The sequence below is a fragment of the Vulpes vulpes genome, chromosome 9 (assembly GCF_048418805.1).
Source record: "Vulpes vulpes isolate BD-2025 chromosome 9, VulVul3, whole genome shotgun sequence".
In the NCBI taxonomy this organism is placed as follows: domain Eukaryota; kingdom Metazoa; phylum Chordata; class Mammalia; order Carnivora; family Canidae; genus Vulpes; species Vulpes vulpes.
The window spans coordinates 8,135,400-8,163,259 of record NC_132788.1 but is presented as its reverse complement, the minus strand read 5'-3'; the positions used below and the strand labels follow the sequence as shown (position 1 = coordinate 8,163,259).

The window sequence follows — 27,860 nt, the reverse complement described above, 5'->3', positions numbered from 1 at the left end:
ATCCCATCCGGGCTCTGCAAGGCGGGAGAGTTGAAAGGCCGCTGGCAGCTCCCCAGGCCCTTATGCCCAGGCAAGGAAACCACAGCCTGAAATGCCTGGCTTTCTGAAGGGCGGGAAGGCGGGATTTTTTTGAGGCCTGCTCCACTCAGGCTTCCTCCCAGACTCTGTCATTCCTCTGAGGCCAGAGGGGCTGCCAAGCATGTCGGGCACCGAATCAGAGGCTTCCAGAAACTCAGCTAGACTGGTGCCCTCATTTCCCACTGAATATGGGAAGAATTTGCTAAAGACAGTCTTCCTTTGCACAGAGACCTGCAAACAGTGAAACCAATCCCCTTGGGTACAGAGAGCCGCTGGAAAATGAGGTCCTGAGAACACTGATGGTGTACCTGGATGTGCCAGACGTGATTTCAAGCACTTTCTGAATATTAACCGGTTCAATTCCCACCATAACCCCAGAAGGTGGGCCCTGTCATTGTCGTCTCCATTCTTTAGAGGTGGGGAGTAACTTGCCCAGGTTGCCACAGCTAGTGTGTGGTATGACCACACAGGATATGCACCCAAGCAGCTTTACCACCATTTATAGCCTTTTTGGCCTTTGGGGAATCAAGCAGAATTGTGAGACAACTAATTAGGAATATGCTGGAAATGGCTTAGGAGCACGGGTTGCAAATCTAAGTGCCTAGAGGGCCAGGCAGGTGAAATATATAAATGTGTGACTCACACCTGGTGGGGAGAGGCCTGTGGTCCCAACTGGAGAATGTGTAGGCAACCTAGAGAAGTCCTTATACAAATTCCTTAGAACAAAACTTGCCTGGAGGCCATTTCCCACTCCCCCACCCCCACTCCTCCCACCCCACCCCATGGCTTAGAGCAGCTCTGACATAAGCCTACTGCCTCCTAACATAAGCCTACTGCCTCCGACAGGCACCAGGAAATGTGACCTAACAGGGCATGCTAGCTTGTCTGGGGGAGTTTGAAAGGACACAGAAGCAGGAAAGGACAGAGATACTTCAGTGAGTGGAAGTGACAGAGGGCAGGAAGAACAGCAAAGATGTGAGTTACCTGTCCCTGGAGGAAGGAAGCCCTTGATCGCCCAAAGAACTCTATCACTTATGAGTCCAGGGAGCTCCAAGGAGGCCACTTCTGCTCCAGGACTCATCTAACAAGACAGACTCCTTCATTTTAGGATTTTTACCCGAGGGTAGCCAGGGTGGCTCAGCGGTTTGGTGTCACCTTTGGCCCAGGGTGTGATCCTGGAGACCCGGGATCGAGTTCCATGTCAGGCTCCCTGCAGGGAACCTGCTTCTCCCTCTGCCTGTGTCTCTGCCTCTCTGTTTCTCATGAATAAATAAAAAATCTTTAAAAAAAAAAAAAAAAGGATTTTCACCCCGGTCTGGTCACTGATTCATTTGGTCACTTGCTATAACCCCTTGGTCTGCTTTTTTGATTTGTTACAAGTAAAGTGATAGCATATTAGAGGTTGAAGGTACAAATTTGCAGATTTTCAATTGGTTTTGACCTACAAAAACATCAGTTTCATAGGATTCAACCCTATAATTGTCCTGTCTACCTTGCAAGGTGCAGAGGATAAATGAAAATGTTTGAAGCATGAGCCGAAGATTCACTGCTATGTACACAGCAGGCACCCAGTGAGTGCTTGGTGAATGTAAATACCGGTTCCAGAACCAGGTGGGCATGAACCCTCCTTACCGCTTCTAGCAAAACCAACTGCCTGGGGACAGGGTCAGGCAAAGCAGTTCTTCGAGGGAAATTCACGCACATTCGGCTCTTTCCGGATGTTTGCGCCAGTGCATTCCATTCCCTCCCCTCCCCCGCCCAGAATCCAGAAGTCATGTCCAGTTTTCAGCTTGGACACAGAGACAACTGCCCAAAGCCACCATCCAGGGAGAGAAGAAGCCTCAATCGCTTAGATGTGGCATAGACTAAGTTCTCCAAGCATCCGGCTTTTGTGGACCGAACAGTCCCTTCTAGGGTAACCAGAGCTTAATGGATGCACCGCAGGTAGAAGGCGCTGTCCCGCCTCATCTGCGTCGCCGCACAAGCCCTCCTCTTCTCCGAGGCTGTGGCACAAAGGAGGGGGTCGCAGCGACAGCGGCCAAAGAGCCCTTTCCTCCTCTGGGGCGAAGGGCGGACCCAGGTCTGAGCGCACTAAATGCAACTGGCCGGGGGCGGGGGGGGGGGGGGCGGCGAACAAAGAGTTGGGACGCGTGGTCCTCGGGGACACCCTCGTGAGCCCCTTGGGTTGGAGCGCGCCCACCTGCGGGGACAATCCCCCTTCCAGCCATTGGGGTGCCCGGGGTGGGGGGTGGGGGCAGGACTGAGGCCCGCGGGCGCCCCCTCCGCTGCCGCGTACCCGGGACGGGATGGCGACCGCCAAGCAACAGGAGGCGGCGCGGCTGTCCCGCCCTGTCCAGCACCTGTCCTGCGTTCCTCCCGGCCAAAGGACAGGGAGCCCGGGCTTCTCTCTTCCCCGGGCACAGGTCGCTGGAGAAAGCCCCCACGGCCAGGCCGCCAGGTGTGAACCAGGATGCGGGCCTGACGCGTGCGGCACCGGGGACGTGGGGCGGGGGGCCCAGACCCGGGTGGCGCCCCGGTGGGCCCGAGGCGGCGGGCGGCCCAGCGCAGGGGTCTCGCGGTGGGAACGGGGTCAGCGAGCCCCTGGCCTAGGAGAACCGAGAGGGGCGCCTCAGGCTCTCCGGCCGTTCCTCGCTTGAAGCTCTACGGGACTTGGCATCCGTCCCTCCTCCGCAACTTCAGACTCCGGGTTTTCTCCATTCCCAGATCCGCGGCCCCAAGAGACAGACAGCGGAACCCGCCAATGGCGGGGCGCAAAGCGTCAACTTTGTGTTCGCCCGCCACTCTCAGCCAGTGTGCGCCCGTTCCTCCGGAGTCCCGCCTTCCGTGTCGGGCGCCCCCTTCTGGCAACACAGGGATGAACCTTATCTGTCGCCATGTTGAGTGCGGCAGTTATTTTTTTTCTGGAACACTTTCCCACCTGTTCTAGTCTATCTTCCCACACAACTGGTCTCGCAGCCCGACAGTCAATTGCGGTGGCGGTGAGGAGGGTGTGATCTGCGGTTTCCGGCTCGTTTGCGCGATCGGGGCGCCACGTCACGCCACGCTTGCCGAGCCCAGCGCCATCTTGAGTGTGGCGCCTTGATGGTTCCCTTCTCAGGGCTCCGCGTGGTTCCCTAAATGGCGCCCCAAACTTCAAGGAGTCCCCAAGGACTAGAGCAACCGGTCTAAGGGGCGATTGTTTGCCCCGGCAAACTCTCAGGGTGTAAGTTCATACGCCCCTCGCAGCGCCTGAAGTGCGGAGAGCGGGCCGGCTCGATGGCCGGGCCTGTTAGGAGGCTCCCCGAGGCTGGCGCGACGGCAGTGACCGCTCGGGGCAGGCGCAGTCCAGGGCGCTGGAGTGCGGGGCCGGCTGTGTGGTGCGACGCCCGTGGGCTGCCCTGCTCGAAGGCAGGAGCCCGCACCGGCCCGCGAGTGCCCTCGAAGCATGAATTCCACCCAGGGCGTGTGTGTGCGTGTGCCTGGCACGGAGCCCACTCGGCGGCTGGCTCAGGCGGCCAATGCTGGGGGCGGGCAGCGGGGCCACCTCTTCGAAGACCCGGGGCGCCTGGGGCCGGGCAGGGGGCGTGGAGGAGGTAGAGACGGGGCGGCCCAGGAGCGCGGCTCTCGGCCTCGAGCCCTCGCTGCTCGTCGCAGGGCTCCCACCCCCTCGCCCTGGGACGATCATTCTTGGTCGAAGGTGCCCCGGCGCGGGGGGCGGGCACCTCCCCGGGCACTGCACAGGGCGCCGCCCCGGGCGAGCGCGGCCCAGCACCCGGCCTTCCCCTCCCCCTCGCTGGCAGCCGTCGTGCGCGCCGGCCGCCGCCTCCTCTTCCCTCCCCCTCCTTCCGAGCAGCCGTGGGGAGGGGAGGAGGGGGGCTGGGCGGGCGGCTTTGCCGCGCTTTGGCTTTCTGCGTCAGCAGCCCCAGCAAAACAGCGGCGGGAGCGCGCGCCCCGAGCGCGCTCGTGCGCCCTTCCCCCGCGGCGCCGGCGCCGCCGAGACCCGGCAAACTAAGGCCCTGAATGACAGTGCGGCCGGCGACTGCGCAGCGCGGGACGCACCAAGGCACTGCCGCTTTAAGCACGCTTGCCCATTGTTCGGAATCGAGCCAATGAGAGAGCGCCCGCTCCCTGCGCTCAGCCAATAGCATTCGGGCAGAGGAGGCCGAGGGCCGCCCACTAATCTATATTAAAGGTTCTGGCGCCGCGTGAGTTCCCCACTGGCTGCTCTGAAAAGCCATCTTTGCATTGTTCCTGTGTCCGGCTCCCCGTTCGCCGCAACCACCTCCGCCGCGCGCCTCCTCCGCCACCGCGGACTCCGGCAGCTCCCTCGCCAGAGTCCTCGAACTCTTGCTCTCTTTTTAATCCGCCGCATCGGATCACCGGCGTGCCCCATCATGTCAGACGCGGCCGTGGACACCAGCTCCGAGATCACCACCAAGGTGAGGCTGGACGCCGCCCGCCCCTTCGGGCTCCGCGCGCTGCTGCCGCCGGAGCGGTGTTTGGCGCGCGCGGCCGCCGGGCTGCCCCGAACCCGGTTTCGCTTTCTCCGGCGGAGGGACCTCTCGCCCCCGGCCTAGGCCCCCAGGCAGCCCACTCTTTTGTGTGCGGGGGAGGGGGCGGGAAGCACCGCGGCAGACGCGATGCCCGTCGGGGAGTGGGCCGGGCGCCCTCGGGGCTCCGGGAGGCGGGCGCGGGGGTTCAGCGACTCGGGTGGCGGGTGCTCCACGGTTCCTGAAACTTGTTTGTGACTCGTCTGGAAGGTGGCGGGAGACGAGGGGCCGGGCTGGGGGGTCGTCAGCCCGCAGGGCGCACGGAAATAACTTTGAAACTCGAGCGCGTTTGGGATCGGAAGTGCCGGTGGCGGGGGGGGGGGGGGGCGCGTGCGGGCGCGGGCCGGCTGCGGGAAGTGGCGGCTCCGCAACGAGCGCCCGCCGGCGGCGCTGCTCTTTGTTCGGAGCCCGGCCGCCTCGTTTCGCGCCTTGCGGTCGGTCCGAGGTGGTTTATGTGGACCGCGGTCCGCCAAGGCGGCGTGGGGCAGCGGGTCGGCCGACCGCGACGTCGATTGTCTGCGCGGAGGTGTGAAGGTCTCCTCCGCCCTGGGTGCCCGCAGGGAGGGCGGGGGTAGGCTCCTCCGGGAGGAGTGCGCCCGGGAGCAGCCGCCCAGCTCCAATAATTCACCAGCGGTGCCGGGCTTGGCTGTGGAGGAGGCGAGCCCACGCGCCTTTGGGGAGGAAACGGAAAGTGAAGGAACGGCGCGCCGGGGCGACGATGGGCGCCCCCCGCGGCTGCCCGGGAGCACCGTGTGCGCGGCCGCCCCGGAGCCGACGCGGACGAACAAAAGCTGTGGCCGGGGCTGGCCGGCGGCGGGGTCGCGCCGAGCGCCGGGGCTTGTCGGGGCCTGACGCTTCCGAGCTCACTGCCCTCGGTTTTGGGGTCCTGCGCGTTTGGCGCAGCGCCGGTTCTGCGCGCCGGGTCGTTCCGGCGGCCCGCGCGGGGAGCGTCTCCGTCTCCGCCCTCGGCGGGAGCGCGGCACCCGGAGGCAGATCGGTTTTTTTCACCCAAGGTTCTGGTCCGTGCCCCTGTGGGTCCGGGCGGGAGTCACCTTGGCGTCTCCTTAACCTCTATGCCCGTGGCGTCACCTCTGGCTTTCTCCCAGGGGTGACTCCCCCGGCGGAGCGGAGCTTGCGCCCGGGATCTCCGCAAGGGCTCCAGCCGGCCCCCTCCGGGCCCAGCCCGAGAACTAGTTGGGTGGGGGGAGGGTCGGCCCTCCCCGGCGCGGACGTTCGCTTCCCTGCAAGGTGCTTTCCCGCCGGGAGCAATAAATAGCCCCGTGGACCGCGCGTCCCCGACGGCCTCGGGCTGCGGGACTGCAAAAGCCCCGCGGACTTCGGGGCGGCCTCCCGCGGGACTTTGCCCGCCAAATGCAGAGAGAGGGGCCCGCGCGTGGAGGCCTGCGGTGGAAGCGTCGAGAGGCCCGGAAAGGCTGGCGCGCAGGTCGCGCGGCGGCCGGGCCCGCGCAGCCCGCAGGCTCCGGGTCTCCAGGGTCAGGGGCGCACTCGGCGGCCCCGGGCCACGTGCTCCGCGCGCGCGGTGCGTGCCGAGGCCCGCGCGCAAAGCCCGCCGGGCGGGGGCTGCGCGCCTGCGCGCCGCGTTCTCCCCGCCCCCACCCGCTCCCCGGGGCTTCGGCCGCCAGGGGGCGGGAGCGGGCGGCGCCGGGGTTCGCGGCCCGCCGGCCGGTGGTAATGGGGTCGACAGGTGCCCCGGGGCCGCTCGCTGGACGGAGGCCGAGCTGCGCCCGGCCCGGCGCCTGTTTGCGTTGGCGGCTGGATCGGCAGGGCCAGGTGGAAAAACTTACTGGGCTTCGGGCGCCAGCGGCGCGCCGGCCTCTGGGAAGCCGGCGGCGTCCGCCCCTCGAGGTGCGCGGTGACCAAGAGCTCCGGGGGCCGCTGTGCAGCCAGCCAGGGCGTTGGTGGGCTCGGGGTTTGCAGAGACCTGCGCCCGAAGGCCTGGCCGGGGAGCTGACGGCCCGGCGGTGAGGACTCCCCCGCCCCTTCCCGGGCCGGCCCGCCCACGGGCTTCTCCCGCAGCGCCCCGGCCCTCCCTCCATTACCTTATTTATTTATGGCACATACCTGCTGTCTTCCAAGAAGGACTTGTGAGGCGGAGCTCTCTGGTTGGAAACCAGTCTGCGAAGGGAGTGGAGTGGAGTGTTCCCGGGCTCGTCTGCCCGGCCAGACGGGTTTATGGCTGCGGTGCCACATGGCTCTTCCCTGTGTGCAGATGCAGGAGTAGGAGCAGTGGGAGCAACTGCAGAGGGTTCTTTTTTTTGTTTGTTTTTTTGGTGTTTCTTCAGAGTTGAGAAATTGGAAACTCTGACCACAAACTGGGTATCCTGTGGCTCCCCCTTCCTGTATTTCCAAGCGTAACACGGGGCTGTTAGGACATCAGATCAGTGCGCCCTTTTGAGTCCTGGGCCTCTTTACCAGCTCAGGGGTTCTCAAAAGACTTACTGGTTCCCTCTTACTTTTTGAAGGACTTAAAGGAGAAGAAGGAAGTTGTGGAGGAGGCAGAGAATGGAAGAGACGCGCCTGCTAATGGGAACGCTGTGAGTGTCTTGCCCGTGCTGCCCTAGCTGCTCCTGGGTGGAAGTGCTCTCCAGCTTGGGCTTAGTCTGGGGTGAGCGAGGAGGCTGTCCTTGGGTAGTTCCTGTATCACGGTCTTCTGCTGGAACATTAGGAAGAGGAGTTAAGGTCTTGTGCCTGGTCTGGGGCCGCGGGTGCATTGGGTGGGTCTGGGGGAAGGGGTGGTGATCTGTTATTAACAACCTGGTATGTTTTTCTGTCGAGGAGAATGAGGAAAATGGGGAGCAGGAGGCTGACAATGAGGTAGATGAAGAAGAGGAGGAAGGAGGGGAGGAAGAGGAGGAGGAGGAGGAAGGTGATGGTGAGTAGCCTTGTTTGTCTCCCTTTTTAGGGGGTGCTTTTCTTCCCTGGACTTGTCTAGCAAAGGGGCAGGAATTGAGAATTCCTGGGGTGCAGACGGGTTGGACCACCTGCAGCTGGGTTTGTACAGTGCAGTTGGACTCTCTGGTTTTAGGCTAGTGAAGCTGTGCCCACATACCCACACTCCCACCAGGTGACCCACGTGCTGATTTGTTATTCTGTCCTCTTTGGGTGCAGCTGCTTGGGTCCTCTTTCCTCCTAGAGACCAATGCCTACATGGGTGGCGCGGTACCCTGAATGCCTGGTTTGTCAGGCAGCAGAGATAAGGAATACTCTTCTTCCTTGGCGAATCTGTCACTGGGAGGTCTCCTGAGGAGCTGCAGTGTTGTCATGTCCCCACCCCACCCAAGTTTGGGCTGTCACTGGGCGGGTAGGGTACACGGATTCTTCTGGTTGGTTGAGAAAGGAAGTGTGGTTTACTCTGGGGTTTGGTTCTACAGGAGAGGAAGAGGATGGAGATGAAGATGAGGAGGCAGAGGCAGCTACGGGCAAACGGGCAGCTGAAGACGATGAGGTGGGTTCTGACTTGGGTGGGGTCAGGATCTGAGGCACTATATATAGCCAGAGGGGCTGATTCGGACTTGGGTGGTGTGGTCCCAGAAGGCTCCGTTATCTTGAGCAGGAACAGGAAAGAACTCTAGGCCTGGCTTTTCCAGAGCTCTGGAAGCCTCTGGAGTGGCGAGTGCTTGGTCCTGGCCTCTGGAGTTGGGGCGGGTCCAATGGGCTGCAGGGGCCTTGACCTCCTTTTTCTGTGCAGGATGACGACGTCGACACCAAGAAGCAGAAGACTGATGAGGATGACTAGACAGCAAAAAAAAAGGAAAAGTTAAACTTAACAAAAAAAAAAGGCCACCGTGACCTATTCACCCTCCACTTCCCGTCTCAGAATCTAAACGTGGTCACCTTCGAGTAGAGAGTCCCGCCCGCCTGCCCAACGCGGGCAGCGCCACCCGCAGATGACACACGCTCTCCGCCACCCAACCAAAACCACAACGTGAATTTGCAACAGGGGAGGAAAAAAGAACCAAAACTTCCAAGGCCCTGCTTTTTTTCTTAAAAGTACTTTAAAAAGGAAAATTTGTTTGTATTTTTTATTTACATTTTATATTTTTGTACATATTGTTAGGGGTCAGCCATTTTTAATGATCTCGGATGACCAAACCAGCCTTTGGAGCGTTCTCTGTCCTACTTCTGACTTTACTTGTGGTGTGACCATGTTCATTATAATCTCAAAGGAGAAAAAAAACCTTGTAAAAAAAGCAAAAACAACAACAAAAAAACAATCTTATTCCGAGCATTCCAGTAACTTTTTTTGTGTATGTACTTAGCTGTACTATAAGTAGTTGGTTTGTATGAGATGGTTAAAAAGGCCAAAGATAAAAGGTTTCTTTTTTTCCTTTTTTGTCTATGAAGTTGCTGTTTATTTTTTTTGGCCTGTTTGATGTATGTGTGAAACAATGTTGTCCAACAATAAACCGGAATTTTATTTTGCTGAGTTGTTCTAACAAAGCTGTCTCAAGCCTGGTTTTTCGGTGTTTCAGTTTGGACTTTTCTGGGGAGAGGCAAGGATGGGAGGGGGAGGATTGGGAGGATCTTGAGCTGGAACACAGCTGTATTTCCTGGGGATAGTGGGCTGAAGACCCAAGTTGGCAAGGAGGATGGGTTATGCCATTTGGGCAGCTAGGTGGGTGGCCATGGTGGTCAAGGGCTGAGCTGCAGCTGGTCACCAAGACCTGGCAGGAGGGCACTGGCCTTAGGGCTTGTGAAGGGGATGCTGCTTGTCTGGGTTGGTCTGCTGAATGTACCAAGAGCCTTTTCCCAGGACCACACCAATGGATACCATGTGGGCCAGGGTGCCCTGGAAGGCAAAGTCCATGTCCTCGGGCCCTCCAGATGGACAGGCTACATGTGGCACTGCAGTCTTGGAGGCCCTGGGGTTGGGGTGGATGGGTGGTAGCATGGGCCAAGACCTCAGACAAGCACCCCGCAGTGGGACAACCAGTAACTTGGCCTTCTCAATTGAGGCCTCACCCAGTTAGCTTGGTGACTGTGGCTCCCCCTGGTGGTGGCAGGTGCCACCTTGTCCCTTCGGACTTCTAGTGGCAGTAACTGCAGATTTACCCTAATCCTCCAAGCTCTGCCCTGGAGAAAGGAGGTAGGACCTTGGTTAGGCACGCGGCCAGCCTTCCACGAGCACAGTTGGAGATGGTAGGTGGGCTCTTCGGATTTTCAGGCGGAGTTGGGAGCAGTAAGCAGCGAGTCAAAACCTCACAAGTGAGGGTGAGCAGAAGCTCAAGCCCTCGGGAAAGCAAGCTATCAGCCCACTAAGCCTGTGGTTTGTCAGCTGGCCTGGGGCCTGCAGATGCACTTCACAAGCAGAAGCCCCCTGCAAGTGTCCAGTGTGCCCCCGAGTCAGGTGGTACCCATTCTCTAGGAGGTCAGCGAGGGATGACCTAGCTGTTGGTACTGGGGAGGGCCCCTGGCTAACAGGCTGCAGGGCCCACTTCCAGGGGCAATATGTTCACTGAGCACAGAACAGTATGGGTCCTGCTCCCACCTCTGCCACCAGCTGGGCGATCCTAGGCTGCCTTTGTCCCTCCTGATTGCAATCTTTTTTTTTTTTTTTTAATATTTTATTTATTGAGAGAGAGCACAAGCATGGGGAGAAGTGGAGGAAGAGGGAGAAGCAGACTGCTGAGCAGGGAGCCAGACATGGGGCTGGATCCCAGGGCCCCGGGATCATGACCTGAGCCAAAGGCAGATGCTCAACCAACTGAGCTACTCAGGCGCCCCTGATTGCAGTCTTAAAAAAAAAAAATTATTTTTTAAAGACTTACTTGAGAGCACAAGTGGGGGGAGCAGCAGGCAGAGGGAGAGGGAGAAGCAGGCTCCTGGCTGAACAGGGACCCCACTGGGGGGCTCGGTCCCAGGACCCTGAGACCATTACCTGAGCCGAAAGCAGATGCTTCACCGACTAAGCCATCCAGGCCCCCCTGTTTGTTTTGGGAAGAGGGAGAGAGAATCTCCAGCAGACTCCCTGCTGTGCAGGGGGCTCAATCCATCCTGTGTCCCTGAGATGATGACCCGAGCCACCAAGAGTCAGACGCTGAACCGACTGAGCCATCCGGGTGCCCCCTGAGTGCAGTCTTAAAGATACCTTTCTTTTAAGAGTCCAAGTGAGACATTTAGGGCTGCAAGGGAAAGGGGGGTTGGTCTGAACTGGGGGGCACAGAACCCTCCTCCGGAAGGACACCTCTCAGGCTGGAGTGCCCAAGGCAGGAGTGGCTGTGGGCAGAAGACCAGGTGGGCACAGAAGCCAGGCACCCTCCCTATGCCCTCCTGCCCCCCAGCACTCTGGCCATGTGGCACTTCTTGCCTCACATTTGAGTTGACTCACTGTTTTATACAATAGAAGAACCCTGGGACCCCAGGACCTGCTGACATCTGCCCCCCATTGTCCTCCTGTCTTCCTCTACCCTCCCCCCCTCCCAGGCCCCCACTTTCTTCATTAGGGAGCCTTCAAGACACCTACGGGCAGCAGGGGGTGGGAGGATGGTGCTGCTGAGGTACCATCCACAACTCCTTAAGGACAATCTATGGATAAGGGGACCCTGAGCACAAAGACAGGGGGACCTGATAGCAGGGAAGGCTTCCCTGGGGAGGTGGCATGGAAGCTAAGACTGGAAGGGCCAGGAGGATGAAAGAGGAGATGGGGGACAGGTTGGGGGGCCAGAGCACTGTGCATGGGCAGGCCCTGGTGCAGGAGAGTGCTAAGGGTGCACGGGCAAAGAGGGCAGGCAGTCTGTGGACCAGGTACTGAGGTAGGATTTGGGGAAGCCGTGGAATGGTTTTCAGGCAGGAACCCCACCCCCCCGCCCAGGGAAAGCATTGAAGGGACATCTGCAGAGGAAGGGGACCTGGATTAAGCAGAAGGGCCAGGTGGAAGAGAAGTAGATGCCCTGAAGATATCACATGGGCTGAGTCGGTTAAGTGTCTGCCTTCAGTTCGGGTCATGGTCTCAGGGTCCTGGGATGGAGCCCCACTTAGCAGGGAGCCTGCTTCTCCCTCTCTCCTCCCCCTGCTCATGCTCACTCTCTCTCCCAAATAAAGTTAAAAAAAAAAAAAAGACATCACATGGGGTAAAGTGTCAAGACTCAGAGATAGAAGGGGTGTTGGAGGCCAGGCTCTCCGGCTCTGGCCTGAGGCCTGGCGCAGGGAGGAGCCCTTTACCACGTGCAAGGGGCTGGAGACAAGGCTTAAAGCGCGTGGGGATCTTACCGTGGTGGAGGGCGACTGTCGGAGGCTGGTGGGTGCGCAGGTCCGGAAGGCAGGAGAGAAGCCTGGGTTGGGCCAGAAAAACGGAGGCTGAGCTATGAACAAGCTAGGCCAGGACAAGGGCCTAGCAAGAAGAGACAAGGCTGAGGTCACACCAGGGAGTGGAGGCTCCGAGCCCACGGCCACCTCTCCCTTCATCCTGTGCCCAGCCGCGTTAGCCTCCTTGCAAGCTCGGTCCTTCCCCAGGACCTTTGCACTTGCTGTTCCTGCCCCAGGATTATCTAATTCCCAAACTTCTCCTAACTTGATCCATTTAGCACCATCTCGGCGCCAGGGGTTATCTCCCCAGAGAGGCCCCCCCTGACCCCAACCTGAAGGCAGCCCTCCCCGCTACTGCCCCTCGGCCACACAGCAGTTCTCACAAAGTGAGCTTCGACATTTACTGGTTTGTGTGCTTTTTGGCTGTCCCCCACGTCTTTTTTTTTTTTTTTTTTTTTTTAAGATTTTACTTAGTTATTCACGAGAGACACACACAGAGAGAGGCAGAGAAGACACAGGCAGAGGGAGAAGCAGGCTCCATGCAGGGAGCCCGATGTGGGACTCGATCCTGGGTCTCCAGGATCACGCCTTGGGCTGAAGGCGGCGCTAAACCGCTGAGCCACCCGGGCTGCCCTCCCCCACGTCTTATCCACCACGTTTCCCTGCTCACAGTATTCTATCCATTCTGTTCATTCGTTCATTCATTCATTCATTCATCCGCATATGTGCTGAAAGCTTTCACTGTGCCAGACTCCGTTCTAGGCTCCAGAGATACAGAAAGGAGCACGAGAGAGAAGCTCCTTCCTCTGGACACCACAGGACACCTCTTGGTGGTGCACGGCATTCCACACCCTTGTCTCCCCCACCCACATTTGTGGTTTCCACAGGGTTCTGCATTTTTTTGGGGGGGGGGAGGGAGCTTGCCCTTCACAGGAGTGGGAGCCTGTGGAGTGAGGACAGTGTGGAGGGTCCTCACTGGGCGCTCAAGTGCCAGGCTGCCTGTCACCCACTGAGCTGTACCCAAACTGGTGCCAGGGTCAGGGTCAGATCAAGGCTTTGGCTGGAGCGAACTTAGGGCCCTGTGGGCCCACCCCATGTGACTCGCGTGGCTGGGCTGTTGGCCTCTTGAGGCAAGACTAGCCAGCGGCTCTCTGCTCTGGGTCCCAGGGCAGCTCAGTACTGCTCACGCTCCCAAGGCCCGGAGCCCAGGGCAGGCGGTCTCGAACCCAGGGAGCAAGAAGACCACACAGCAGGCAACACAGGGAGCTGGCATCAGGCTCCCAGGCTCCCTCAGGCTGCGGCCCTGCTCAGTAGGAACTACTACCCTCTAAACTTCTAGAAAAGAGGTGTCATCCAGACAGACATGACAGCCATGTCATTTGGGAGCAAGTAACTGAACTTTGCTGGGCCTCAATCTCCTCCTGTGCGCAATGGGAACAAGAGTGCGAGGCATGGGGCGCCTGGGTGGCTGAGGCGGCCAAGCGTCTGCCTTCAGCTCAGGTCATGACCCCAGGGTCCTGGGGTCGAGTTCCACATCGGGCCCCCTGCTCAGCGCGGAGCCTGCTTCTCCCTCTCCCTCTGCTGCTCCCCCTGCCTGTGCTCTCTCTCTCTCTCTCTCTGTGTCAAATAAATAAATAAAATATTTAAAAAAGAAAAGAAAAGGATGTGGGTCAAGAGTTAGGCCCAGGGCTGCCTTAATGCCCCCGTCTGCCCCCCGCCCCCTGCATCCTCCGTCCCAGCCGCCTAGCCTCGCCACTCAGCCTCGCCCCACCTCAACAGCCTCGCTGCCTTCGGAAGAGCCCGCTTTCCTCCAGCCCCGAGCCCAGCACGCCGCCTACCACCGCCTGGGACCTGTTCTCCGGCCCGGGCACATCCTCCGCCGCCCTGAGTCTCTCCAGGCAAGGGCAGGGCGGCCCCTACAGCCCACATTGGGAGATTTGCGAGGGACGGGCGCCCCCTGGTGGGCGTAGAGGAACTGCAGGGGCTCTGCGGGGCTTGGTCAGTCCAGGAAAGAGCCCCGCGGGGGGCCCAGCCCCAGGGGACGCAACCTCAACCTCGGCCACCCCTACCCCAACAAAAAGTCCTTCCCCCGCCCACTGTTTCTGGGGCCCCAGTCAGACATGAGGGTCAGGGGCCATCGTCCAAGCCTTCCCTCTGGGCTGCTGATCTGGTCCTTCTTTTCCTCAAGGCCTGGGGTCCTCTCCAGAGCGGGAGCTGAGGCCAGGGTCTTTCCTCCTGAGGCTCAGGTCTATCTTGGGTTTGGCCCCCTGGGCTCCCTCTTGCTTAACCCGTTCAAATGCTTGGTGTGCACGGCACCTTCCTAGGGCAGGCCCAGCTCTTGGTCCTCTGTGGGCTACTCACAGTGACTGCTGACCCAAGTCACTGGGCCAGGGGCTTCAGGGGCATGGAATGGGGGGGTGGGAGTTCGGAGGCCCCTGGCTGCTCTTCCTGGCACTCTCTGAGCTGCCCATCAGGCTGCCCTGGGCCCGAGTGCCAGGGTCTGGTGCCACCCCTCCCCGGCAGCTCTTGCTGGCCTAGGGGTCCCAAGACCTAGATCCCCAATGCCCAGCCTTCTTCAGCCCTGCCTCCTGTGTAGCCTCCTCTGTCCTGGATACAGGCCAACCCTGCCTGCGTCAGGCTCTGGCTACTTCCTGGTCCCTGCTTCCTGGGGACAGAAACCCTGGTCCCAGCTTTACTTGGGGTAGCCCAATTTTGTAGGGCCGCTGCTTGTCAACCCCTTGCTCCAAGCCCTTGAAGGTAGGGTAAGCCAGCCAGGGAAGGGGCCAGGTCTCTCCCCAGGCCTTGCTCTCTCGAGACCTCAGCCTCCACTCACGGGGTCCACTCTGAGTTCAGAGAGGTGATGAAAGCTCAAATTAGGAAACACAGCTGAGACGTCCTAAGGCTGCCTGCGCCGCTGACCGCATATACTAGGGGAATGATACACACATTATTTACGGAGAAGGCCTAGCAGCCTGCGACTGGCGTGGATTCTGTGAGCTCCTAGGCATAGCCAAGGGACCCGGCTTGGAGGGTGTCTGTCGTCATGAGCTCTCCGTTAGTGCTGCTGCCCGTAGCAACAAGAGGTGCCAGGTGGTCACTTGAGACAACCTCATTTCACATGCATCTGAGCCGGGGCCAGCTGTGAGGCTCTTGGCAGGGAGCAGATCTCTCGCAGGAAGGAGCTGCTGGTGAGGCTTCCATAAGGTTCCAGGGTACATTTGCTGTTTTGTCGCCAGCAGCCGTCCCATCACCCTTCTCTTGGTAATAATCTCCTGAAATGGTGTCCAGTTTGCCTCCTAAAGAACATTCCCTCCCATATTCTCAATCCAATCCAGGGGCTGAATATGCCATTTGGTGTCCACCAGTCAGTTCCCAGGAACCCCTGGTTATACTGATTGGCTTGGGGTTGGCACATGACCCTAGTTGATCCAATCAGAGTGAGTCCTGGGATTCTTTTTTTTCTTTTTTAAAGGAAGCTCTATGGGCACCTGGGTGACTCAGTGGTTGAACCTCTGCCTTTGCTCAGGTCATGATCCCCGGGACTTGGGATTAAGTCCCACATTGGGTTCCCTGCATAGAGCCTGCTTCTCCCTCTGCCTATCTCTGTCTCTCTCTGTCTCTCATGAATAAATGAGTAAAATCTAGCCCAACATGGTGTTACAACTCGGGACTCTGAAATCAAGAGTCACAAGCTCCACCACTGAACCAGCCAGGTGCAACCTCCTAGCATTTTTTGATTGAGTTGCTGGGAAGGGGAGAAGTTTGGGCTTGGGTAGGGAGCATTGAACTTAGGGCAATGTAAAAGGTGGAGACTGCAGCTCACACAGATTGGAGAGCTGAGCTGAGAGGCAGAGGGGTCCTAAGTTCTGTGCCATTGCTTGAGTCTCTGGGTTGACCTTTGCCTAACACTGCACCAATCTTTGGACTTTTCTATTAGCAAGTCAGTGCCTTTTTTCCTGATTTAGGCTGGTTCAGGTTGGGTTTTCTGTTGTCTGTAACTGAGTCATACTAGTAGACCAGAGAATAGTGGGCTCCAGCCTCTAATCTCTAAAGCTAACCAGACCTCCATGAACAACAAAGATAGCTTGAGGAGGGAGGAGTGCAGAGGTGTGGGCATTGTATTCTTGGTGTAGTTTCCAGGTTGAGGGAGAAGAGAGGGAAATCAGACCCAGATGCTGTGATGATCATGGTTCATTTTCAATAGGATCGCAGAGTACTGCTGGACTCATTTGCAGCCAGGTATGTGGGGCGTGGCGTGGCCCAGTCATCTGAACTGCCCACCTTGCATCCACTGCCTGGAGTCCCCCTTTCCCTCTCTCCAGCCTGCAGTGCTCTCTAGTCCTCTGACCTCCCAGGAACTCACTGAACTTACAGTGTTCCCACCTATGCTTCATAACCAAACACAGTCTCATTGGACTCGGGGTGGGGAACCCCCATCTTCATGCAGCCTGGCACCTCCCAAGGTGTGCCTGAGAGGTTAGATCCATCTCATTTGACAAAGTGCTGGGGTAAGCAACGGGAAGGGCTTTCCTTCTGCAGAACAGAATAGAAGGAAAGCAGACTCCCTGGGTCTTTTTTTTTTTTTTAAGATTTTATTTATTTATTCATGGGAGACACACACACAGAGAGGCAGAGACACAGGCAGAGGGAGAAGCAGGCTTCATTCAGGGAGCCCGACATGGGACTCGATCCCGGGTCTCCAGGATCACGCTCTGGGCTCAGGGCAGACGCTAAACCGCTGAGCCACCCGGGCTGCCCTCCCTAGGTCTTTACATATGAAGGAATCTCTAAGAGGAAAGTTTAGCATGCAGCTCATTCCAAATTTGACCTGGAATTAAAAAAAACATTTTTTAAAAAAATCTCTACTTATGATAGTCACAGAGAGAGAGAGAGATGGGCAGAGACACAGGCAGAGGGAGAAGCAGGCTCCATGCACCGGGAGCCCGACGTGGGATTCGATCCCAGGTCTCCAGGATCGCGCCCTGGGCCAAAGGCAGGCGCCAAACTGCTGCGCCACCCAGGGATCCCTGGAATTTTAAAATTTAAATTCGATTAAGTAACCTATAGTGTATTATCAGTTTCAGAGATAGAGTTTAGCGATTCATCAGTCTTATATAACACCCAGTGCTCATTACATCACGTCCCCTCCTTTAATGACTATTATATAGTTACTCCCCTGCCCCCCCCCCCGCAGCACCCCTCAGCCTTATAGTTTCTTTTTTTTTTTTTTAGATTTTATTTATTTATTCATGAGAGAGAGAGAGAGAGGCAGAGACACAGGCAGAGGGAGAAGCAGGCTCCATGCAGGAGCCTGACATGGGACTCAATCCCGGGACCCCAGGATCACACCCTGGGCGGAAGGCAGGAGCTTATACCGCTGAGCCACCCAGGCTGCCCAGCCTTATAGTTTCTTATAGTTAAGAGTCAGTTATGATTTGTCTCCCTCTCTGGTTTCATCTTATTTTGTTTTTCCCTCCTTTCCCCTATGATCCTGTTTTGTTTCTTAAATTCCACATATGAGTTAAATCATATGATAATTGTCTTTTTCTGACTTATTTCTCTTAGCCTAATACCCTCTAGTTCCATCCACATCATTGCAAATGGAAAGATTTAATTTTTGATGCCTGAGTAATATTTCATTGAATTTATTTATTTCTTTACAGAAAGCGTATTAACATACTGAAGGACATTAGTTCAGAAACAGCTGATCTGTACAACAAGGACCCCTCCCCACCCTAGGGCTCAGGGAATGTTTGCTGAAGTCAATAGATGATAGGAAAGGATTCCCTTGGGAACCAGTTCCATAATCTGGCCCATAGAATCCTGTATGGGCCTCATGTAGGCTTCCTCAGCCTCAGGTGGGGCCCTATGATCCTTGTCAACACAGCCTAAGAGGTGGTTGGTGTCAGGAGGTTTGGGTGTAGCAAAGGGTAGAAATGGGTACAAACCTTTCTGGAAAGCATTTGACCCTATATGTCAAGTTCTTTTGTCTTAGAAATTCATCTGCAACTCCTGCTGTATCCTAGGAAAACTTCTACCCCTTCTCAGAGGTGTTTTCTGGGTCTTTCTCATCAATCTGCCCACAATGTCCCAAGTGTGACTCCTGTGGTTTCCACTAGAGCCTGAGGTTGTGACCCGCTGGATAATGATGTTGGGCAGACATTGAGTCTTGGGAAGATACTGCGGCTGGATGGGTTCCAGCCCCATGGGGGGAGGTGACAGTGGATTCTACAATTCTGACCCTTTCGTCAACACTGTCCTTAGCCAGCTTTGAGGACCAGGTGATCATTCTATTAGTCAACCTCTCAGTTAGCACCCCTCACCAGGGGATGTTCATTTCTTTCCTTGGAGATAGTGTGGTCTGAATCCATTTTAAAGACCCTAGCCTCAAATGAGTCCCATTATTAGGTAGGCAGGATGTCTATTATTTTCCTGCTCTGCTCAAGGGCCTGCCAAAATCACAAAATCTCTTGTTGGGATTTTTTAGATGCAATGACACTTTTTAGATGTAGCACTTGCAGTGGCCATTTGCCACTAAGGCCACTTGCCACTGAGGCTAAGGAGGGGCCTGTGGGCAGAGGCAAGATTTTTTTCAGCAAACGATTGTGTACCTCCTTCAAAACACCATCAAATCCACACCCGAGGTCTCAGAATTCTGTGCCAGAAATATTTGAGGATTATTAAGATCGTAAAACCTCTTGAATATCAAAAGTATCTTCTTTTAAGTAAATGTGAACCCTCCAAGAAAAGCCTTAGCCTAATTGTACCAGACGTATTGCAGATTGTTGCTGAATACAAGCCAATTAAAAGACAGTAACAACTAGACAATCTGCCAGAGGACAGGATTTGGATTCCAATCCTGACCAAGGGCTGGGCTCTGAGTAAACAGTGTGTATGGCCAACAACATAGCAGGAAAGGAAAGAAACGACCATTATCATATAAAAAAGTGAAATGAAATTTTGAGTTCTATAAAGAGGTAGTATAGCTTGTACACACCTTAATTACACAGGGGTGCCCTGTGCACCACATTAAAATATCATAATGTATGGGTCTAAGGCACATACTTTAGCCCCAAATGAATTAATAATTATATATAAAATATTCAAGTGATAATAATCTTGCTTATCTTCTTATAATTGAGAGCTATTTGGGGGGTGATTTGAATAAATCAAGTCACTTAAAAAAGCCACTCTAAGAAATTTGAATAAATGCCTTCTTTTCCTTTGAAAATATTTTCTTTAATACATACAAGAATTCAAAAGCATTCCATGGAACCAAGAACTGTCTCAGGGCTCAGAGAGGGGGCAGTCAATACCCACTTGTTGCTGTCAGAGATGGTAGTATGTGCATGTGTTTCTAACCCTCTGAAAGGTGTACTTTAAGTAAATTCTATGCCCAACATGGTGCTCAAACTCATGACCCCAAGATTGAGAGCTGCATATTCTACTGACTGAGCCAGCCAGGTGCTCCTGGAAGGCATAGTTTTAAACTGAGGGCTATTGCACTTCAGAGCCTCAGGGTTGTGAGTTTGAGCCCCATGCTGGGGGTAGAGATTCCTTAAAAATAAAATTTTAAAAAAGCCCAAAAAACTAAGTGCCTACCTACTAGAGGTTCCTGAACGTTCTCTGTTCACAGCACACTTGGGGTCTCGGTAATTTTTTCACAGTGCAACTAAACCAAAATAAAAACCAATTAAAAAATTATGTAGTTAGGTCCAAACAACTTGTTAAGTATTTATATCCTTACCTAGTGGCTGTCTTATTATTTTGGAAAAAGAAAAGCCACATAAATTGAGAGGAAAAATATTTTCATTTTATTTATAATCACAATGACTTTCTGTCATTGTGTGCCTGCTGAGCACTGCACAGCTTCTCAAACCTTAGAATCAGATTGGACACAACCACCCTCATTTCCTGTTCACATTGACTTTTTTTTTTTTTTAAGATTTATTTACTTATTTTAGAGAGAGTGTGAGCGAGCAAGTACAGCTGGGAGAGGCCGAGGGAGAGGGAGAGAATCCCAAGCAGACTCCATGCTCAGTTGGAACCAGATGCGGAACTTGATCCCATGACTGAGATCACGACCTGAGCTGAAAACAAGCGTTGTATAGTTAACTGACTAATCATCCGAGCACCCCCGTTCATGTGGATTTTTCAGGGGTACTTACCACCAAAACATCCAAGAATTCAGTTTCCCAAATATATCTCATAAAAAAGAATGTAGTGCAGTACAATGTAATGTCGAAACTAAACTTTCTTGAGCTAATAGTGAGCAGTGTACAAAAGACTTCCCGAATTGCTGCATTTCCTCTGAAAATTAAAATATGCTTTGTCACCCTTGTGGATTTGCTGCAGTGCCTGGGGGTACCTTGGTGCACAGTTTGGGAACCAAATGTCTTCATCAAATCTCTGTTTCTCACCTCATTCCACTTCACCCCTCGGTTTATTCAAAACTATGGTCAAAGCTGCTAGTTTCTTTTTTTTTTTAATTTTTATTTATTTATGATAGTCACACATTGAGAGAGAGAGAGAGAGAGAGAGAGAGAGAGAGGCAGAGACACAGGCAGAGGGAGATGCAGGCTCCATGCACTGGGAGCCTGACGTGGGATTCGATCCCGGGTCTCCAGGATCACGCCCTGGGCCAAAGGCAGGGGCTAAACTGCTGCACCACTCAGGGATCCCTAAAGCTGCCAGTTTCAAAGCAAGTAAAAGCACCAAAAAAACTGTTAAGCCAGTTAGGTCTTCACTTTGAGGACTATTTTAACAGTGTATTTTGAGAGCTGCAAAACAATGACCAAATCACTAGCAAGTTCTAAAAGTGAACTGTTCGATACAGAGGGATTGGCGGCCAGATGTACATTTCGCATTTCCAAGCTTTTTTTGGCTCAGATGCGAAGGATACATTGGAAGGGAAGGCAATGCTGTTGGTCAAACAGGCCCCAGGTGGCTATAGGAACTGCAGCATGAGTTCCTATAAAGCTCGTCACCGGGCCATGGTCTGGATTGCAGGGCAGCCCACTCTCCCCGCTAACCTCCAGGAAGTGGTCGTCAGCCTTGACATTCTCTTCCTGCCCCTGAACCTGGTGTCTGTACCCGCCCGTCTCACCCTGGCCTGGGAGGAAGTGTGGTGAAGGCAAGCGGGGACGTCTGCATCTGACCTCTGTGGTCTACTTTCTTATTTCTTCTCTTCCATCCTACGCCAGGTTTCAAAGAGGCAGGTTGACTCCTGGCACAAGGAGTTCTTTGTTGTGAGTAGACCATCGTGTGTGCCACACCTGGTTCTTGCTTTGTTGATAGGTCAGAGGACTTAAAAAATCTTTTCAAGTCTGGCTTTCCATGGGTGTTGGCTTGCTGGGGGCTCGTCCATCCTGTTTTGGTGGTCAAAAGCTGGATGCTGACTTCCTTCCATTCCTTCTCGCACCGGGCAGATGCTGCCATTGCACAATCCTATTTCTTCAGAGCATTGATTGCCATCTGAAATTATTTGCTTCCTGTCTCTTCTCATTAGAATGTAAGGATAGGGACTTCCTTGGTCTTGTCCAGTAAGTAATGCATTTAAAACAGTGTCTGGTACATAAAAAGTGCTCAAGAAATACACGTGGAGTGAATGCATGATGTGCATAATGCTTAAAGAATTTGCACATAGGGACACCTGGGGTGGCTCAGTGGTTGGGAGTTTGCCTTCCGCTCAGGGCATGATCCCGGGGTCCTGGGATTGAGTCCTGCATCGGGCTCCCTGGGAGGAGCCTGCTTTCCTCTCTGCCTGTGTCTCTGCCTCTGTGTCTCTCATGAATAAAGAAATAAAATCTTAAATAATTTTTGCACATAGAATGTTCTCAATATACAATAGCTAAAAAAAAAAAAAGAAAAAAGAAAAAAGAAAAAAGAAAAAAAAGAAAATCCGCTAACAAACATTTTAGGGACAAGGTGGTTAGAAGCGAATGAAGAGCCTACAAGGAGCAGAACTCCCAGGATTAGGAAAGGGGCTCCCTAAGTGCAGAATTTCCAGAAGTCAGAAGGATCAAATGCAGCTAACAAAGCAGAAAGGACCAGAAGGGGGCGGTGGATCAGCGGAGTTCATGGATGCTTTGGAGGAAAAAAGGCCACTGGCCAGAGCCAGACATCAGTGGCTGAGGAGTAAATGAGAGGCAGGGAGTGGAAAGAGTGGAGAAAATCCCCAGGAGTTTGGTTCTTTTTTTTTTTTAATATTTTATTTATTCATGAGAGACACAGAGAGAGGCAGAAAGACACAGGCAGAGGGAGAAGCAGGCTCCCCTTAGGGAGCCCGATGTGGGACTCGATCCCGGAATCAGGACCTGAGCCAAAGGCAGATATCAAACACTGAGCTACCCAGGTGTCCCCCAAGGAGTTTGGTTCTGCAGAGGAGGATGGAACAGGAGCCATAGATGCTGCAGGTTTGAGGGAAAGCCTTTTTCTTTTTTACTTTTTAAGAGCTTTATTTATTTGAGAGTGTGTGTGAGCCAGGGAAGGGGTGGAGGGAGAGGGACAGAGAGCAGCAGACTCCCTGTGTGAGGAGTTCGACAGCCCTGAGATCATGACCTGAGCTGAAGTCCAATGTTTAATCGACTGAGTCACCCAAGTGCCCCACAAACCTTATATTTAAAAATTTATTTCTTGGGCAGCCCTGGTGGCTCACCGGTTTAGCGCTGCCTTTGGTCCAGGGCCTGATCCTGGAGACCTGGGATTGAGTACCGCGTTGGGCTCCCTGCATGGAGCCTGCTTCTCCCTCTGCCTGTGTCTCTGCCTCTCTCTCTCTCTCCTGTGTCTCTCATGAATAAAATCTTAAAAAATATATATATTTCTTAGAGTAACTTGAACATATTTTGTAGGCTAAAAGTCAAAGGATTCAGAGAAGAGAGGGCTTTCCTGGTTTTTCTGAAGTGTAATTTTTCTCCATTTTCATTTTATTTCTTCCTTCTTGTAAATTCACTGTGTGCTTCCCTTATGCCAGGGCATTTATAATTCCCTCTATTAGAGACAAATCTCAGGCAGGCGGTTTCTTCACACGTATGCATATAGGAAGAATTTTTTTTTTTAAAGATTTCATTTATCTATTCATGAGAGACACACACAGAGAGAGAGAGAGGCAGGGACATAGGCAGAGGGAGAAGCAGGTTCCCCGTGGGGAGTTCAATGCGGGACTCGATGCCAGGACTCCGGGATCATGATCTGAGCCAAAGGCAGACGTTCAAACACTGAGCCACCCAGGTGTCCCCTAGGAAGAATGTTTAAGTGTGGCCTGAATGTGGCTAGATAGATTGATCCCCTTTGGCAGACGTGTCTTCCCCCAACCTCCTCCTGCCTAACTAGGGTCAGATTCAATGCTCAACACATACCCATCACAAAAGTCCAAAATACTGGTACATGACGACTTCAGTTTATCATACAGCCACCTGTGTACATGTATACGTCTCTAACATTTACTTACAGCCTCTATCAGTATTTCTCAAAGTATGGTCCACAGAATGCCTGTGTCAGGATCACCTGCTAGAGTTCTGGGCCCCCCACCTACTGAATCCGAATCTCTGGGGGTGGGGCAGGTACCTGTAAATGTTTGTGAACCAGTGGCTGTACACCGTGGCAGGCCTGGGCTGTCTCCCTATCTTTTGGAACATTCTGTGGCCTTTGATGTAGCTACAAACCCCCCAGCTCTTCAGGCATTTAGACCTGCACCCATTCTACCAGAGAGGATGCTGCCCTACAAGGGCCTTCGTCCTCACAGTTCTTGTGTCCTCTCCTTTTGCTGTGTTCACCCCAGTTGGTACCTCTCCCCTCCTCCTCCTCCCACCATAGCTTTAGCCAAATGATCAACACTGCCTGAGCAGATGCATTGTTGCCTGAAGAGATGGTAAGTGTCTAAGAATGACTGGGCTATAATTTTTTTTTTTCTCAGACCAGCTGGCAAAGAAGTGTGTCCCTGACAGTTGTAGTTGGGTGAGTGAGTGGGGGAGGGCAGTGAAGGAGGCACGAGCCGGTGGAAAGGCTGCGCTGGGGGCAGCCTTTCTCCGTTGGGAGGTGTCCAGTTCCTGGAGAGCCTTCCCTGCTGGAATTGTGGGGAGCAGACATAGAAAAGAGATGGCATTTCCAGAAAGCAAAAGGAAATCTGGATTCATTTTAACTGTTTTGTCATCCAATCTTGGTATTTAAAAATTAGCTTCTGAAGATGACAGCCCTCAGGTGAGGAATGGAATTATCAAGGAAAGATGGCGATAATCCACTAAAAATGTACTTCTCCCCACCCACAGATTCAAGCAGACATTTGGTAACAGACAGACTCTTGTGCCAAAGAGGGCGCATCTCTGGGTATATTTTCCCCTCTGGCTTCAGACCTTACTACAGTGTGAATTGGAAAACCTTTAATCGCTGGTATTTTATAAAGACAGTGAAGGCTGCTGGTTTTCCCCCAAAAGTGGGTAAGTTCCCCCAAAAGAACCCTTCTCTCTTAGGTCAGACTTGCAGGCATCCAGTTACCATCCTCTCTCCCACACTGGCTTCCTCTGCCTAGGTTTTAAGCCCTCCCAGGACCCTACCCCATCCCAGATGCGTCCCCATCCTTCTCCACATGACTTTGGGGAGATCTTTTCTCCATTCTGACTTCTATTCTCTCATGTAGAATAGAAGAGTTTCTACTCTGCTAGTTTAGAACTTCTACCCTCTCTGGAAACCTCTTGGACAAAGGTACATCATAAAGGTATGAAAAAAGCTAAAAGCAACAAACAAAAAAACAAAGGGTGCATCTACGTTGTGGACGAAAACCACTACATATTACATCTCAGCATCATGGGTCTTGTTTGGGTACGTTGTACATTCTTGAAAAGCAGCAACTGAAGCATCAGGAACCACAAGATCTATCAGTTGATCTCTGGAGTAAAATATAGTTGTGATCCTACGGTCTGATAAATGTCTTTCTTCACATCACGGGACCGGGTTCATATTCCAGAAAAAGTAGAGATGAAAGCAGTGCCATGCTAAAGACTGTAGGAATATTTTAATTCATATGTTTTAATTCATTATGTAATAATAATATCACAGTCTATTTTACAAGGTAAATGTATGAGAATGTATGAAATAGAAATTGCAGGAAAAAAACTAAACAGAAGTCAGGAATATGATTTTTTCCAAAACCAGGGGCCAAAGGAAGATGTGTTGCCTGTAGGGCCCAAGGAGGAGGCATGGAGGGGGCAGGAACAGCATTGGCTCTTGTGGTAAGCGTTTGTCCCTGTGTCACCCTGGGAAGGAGTCAAAGCTCACCCTCTGGCCTGGTCTGGGGTTGGGAGTTTAGTCTGGTCAGTGGAAGATGGCGGCTTGGGAGGAAACAGCCATCTGGTTATCTATACAGAACTGGTCCCCTGGTGGCCGCAAGTGGGTTTTGTACAGGGAATTAGGGGTGGAAGTGTCAATAATCAAATGTGTGGAGGAAAAAAGTAAACAGTTTCCTCCTTTCCCCCAAAAAACCCAAATTCTTGAAATGCACACACATTCTTCTCTCAAACGTAGAAAAGTCTCACTCTGGATGTGCTTACGAGAAGATCGTCGTCAAAAAATTTTGTCTCTATGATAACATTCCCACTATAAGTAAGAAGAAAGGGCAAAAGAGTGAGTGTGTTAGGCAACAGATTTCATTTGCACAAAGTGGTTTCAATTTGGCTTTGCTGGGCCCAGGGACATGCACCCACTTAGAACCCTGGCTTGGGGACGGACACTAAATCTATGTCTAAATGGGGTTAGAAGTCTAATGTGACATTTAACTTTGTGATTGTTTTCTCCTCAAGTTCAGAAAACAGAAGCAAGAGTATGTCTTAATCCTTGATATATGTAAAACCCTCAGCAGAATGCTCTGCACACAGGGGTGCTTATAGATAGGACTTAAAAAATTATTTTTAATATGACTGACTTTTGATATACACGGAAACCTGCAGTCCTCAGGGGTGGTATCTTTCCCTACAATACCTATTCTGGTAGTCAGCTGTGGGTTGGCCTTTCCGCATTTATTCTCATCACTTTGGGTAATAGCACTCTGCTCTTCTTTTGGGGACCCACCCCATCTCCAGTCCATGTCTCAGTCAAGTAACCTCTCCTTCATCTGGCAAAAGGGTGGGCACAGGATATAATTTGGGCCAATCAGACCCTCTCCTCAGAGCAGGATCCTTCCTATGGCTGCTCCTGAAGGAAATCATCCATGGACCCCTGCCATCTGTATCTCTGGAGCTGCCCGGGTCTCAGCACCATCCCTCCTGCCCCCCTCTCCCTGCTTTAGCTCTGTTGTATCCGCTGGAGTCATATCTATGACTTACAGCCAAAGAACCCCAAATGACTCACTTGTATTGCATAGAATGGAATTTCACTTTTCTTGGTGGGTATCTCAGTGTTTTCAAACCACAACTCTTGAACCAAGTTAAAGGCAACAGAGATACTATTTCTGGGTTCCAAAAAGTAAAATATGATATATGACTTAAATAGCCTAACTATGTTATCATAGACTTACTGGTTTTAGTACCTGAAAGAAATTGGACCTGGCCAAGGGAGAGTCAAATGATGGCTAATAAAATATAAAAAATGCCTTCTATATACTCCCCTGTACTTTCCCAAGGTAATTAATAGCCAGCAGAGACAATTTTGCTGGTAATTAATTATAAAATAGGTACATAAGAAACTCAAGATTTAATTGGCTAACAGAATATAAAAATACTTACTGTTGTAATTAAAAATATATTAAAGACTTATAAAGTAAATAAATTCTTTTTATGTTCAGCATGGCTTTCACCAAGGATCTGTTTAAAGGGACAACCCAATTTTACACAATTACCTGTGTGAATAACTCATTATTACACACTAGTACTAAAACCTTTGAAAGTCTAATACCTTTTCCCTAGAGAAAATGGAAGGTGGGCCATTACTGATAGTGTTTTTGTATAAAGGACAAACTATTTTTTGAGCAGGAAGCATAAATATTAAAACAGTAAGGTAGTTTCTGAAAAACTATAACCAAACATTATCCTCTAAAACAAAATTAGAACTTTGCCAGATGCCATTAAAGGCATTCAAGAAAAGTACAGAGTATTAGAAGTTTGGTAATTAGGAAAGTCTGCAAATAAGCCTAGATTTCATAGAGAGTACATGCCCATTTCCTTCCACATCATCTCGGTTTATCCTCACTATACCTCTGTGAGATAGAATTATTAATTCTATGTTTAGAGAGGAGAAAAATGAGGCCAGAGAGGTAAACATTGTTCAAGATTGCACATCTAGTCAGGGTTAATCAGGAATTTAGTCTAAAGGTCTAACCTAAAGTTTATTTTTTCCACTTGATCACACTATCCTTTTCACATGACAGAAGTCAGTAACCTGTAAGCTCGAATACCCTTGGATACTCTTTACTCTTATTTTCAACCTGGATTGCCTGCTGAACAGCCCTGCCAGGGACTCCTGCTTCTAGACATACTCCACAATCCCTGTGGTCTGCTCACTCACGTTAGCACACTGGCGGGCATCATCTGGGACTCAGGCGCTGCCTCTATCAGGGATTGCCAGGTGTTTGTGGAGTTAGGGATCACAAAGCCAAACTCGAAGAACCATTCTGAAGGAAGAAGGTAAAGCTGGTGAGACAGTCTCAGGGCTCCTTGTCCACCCCCCACAAATGAAGCCATCATAAACCTCCCTGGTCAGAGGCATAAGAAAGATCATGAAAGGCCCCTCAGGATGTCCTCTGGACCACACCAGAGACTTGTTCCCTATGCTCTAGGGTCTAAAGAACTAGGCCACTGGGTGGATATAGTATAAGCAACGCTTTCTTAGAAGCAGGCTATATGTATGTGATAAACAGAAGAACAGAATAGGCCTCTTACTTGGAGTTTCAGCTCTAAGACACATATGTGCACTCTTATAGTTCACAGTGGAAACTCACTGCAGTGGACTTGCCAGTCAGAGCCATAGGAGGCTGTATGG

The 27,860-nt window shown here is 52.8% G+C and overlaps 2 protein-coding genes across 5 annotated transcripts in view; one reads left to right on the top strand and one right to left on the bottom strand.

Annotated features, from left to right (window-relative positions):
• Positions 1-4,015: 4,015 nt before the first annotated feature.
• PTMA (prothymosin alpha) lies at positions 4,016-9,089 on the top strand. 4 transcript variants are annotated; one of them, XM_026006262.2, is made up of 5 exons: positions 4,016-4,517; positions 7,112-7,183; positions 7,428-7,521; positions 8,021-8,094; positions 8,338-9,089. In XM_026006262.2, exons 1-5 carry the CDS (start codon positions 4,473-4,475, stop codon positions 8,383-8,385), a joined length of 333 nt encoding a protein of 110 aa, XP_025862047.1. In that variant the 5' UTR covers positions 4,016-4,472; the 3' UTR covers positions 8,386-9,089. The 4 variants fall into 4 exon arrangements, with proteins under 4 accessions (XP_025862047.1, XP_025862046.1, XP_072575275.1 ...); XM_026006261.2 differs by having other exon boundaries at positions 4,051-4,517; positions 7,425-7,521; XM_072719174.1 differs by lacking the exon at positions 4,016-4,517 and adding an exon at positions 5,211-6,494.
• A 15,790-nt stretch (positions 9,090-24,879) lies between these two features.
• PDE6D (phosphodiesterase 6D) overlaps positions 24,880-27,860 on the bottom strand; it is a 52,836-nt gene continuing 49,855 nt past the window's right edge. Inside the window, exons 4-5 of the mRNA XM_026006185.2 lie at positions 27,387-27,492; positions 24,880-25,484 (exon numbers count right to left, since the gene is read on the bottom strand). Coding sequence (XP_025861970.2) covers positions 25,403-25,484; positions 27,387-27,492 — 188 coding nt within the window. The 3' untranslated portion in view covers positions 24,880-25,402. The remainder of the gene's footprint in view (positions 25,485-27,386; positions 27,493-27,860) is intronic.

Coding starts and splice junctions, on each gene's coding strand:
- PTMA (XM_072719173.1), top strand. CDS start 6,000: ATGCAGAGAGAGGGGCCCGCGCGTGGAGGCCTGCGGTGGAAGCGTCGA. Junction 6,495..7,111: donor GGCGGCGTCCGCCCCTCGAG/GTGCGCGGTGAC, acceptor TACTTTTTGAAG/GACTTAAAGGAGAAGAAGGA. Junction 7,522..8,020: donor GGAGGAGGAGGAAGGTGATG/GTGAGTAGCCTT, acceptor TTGGTTCTACAG/GAGAGGAAGAGGATGGAGAT.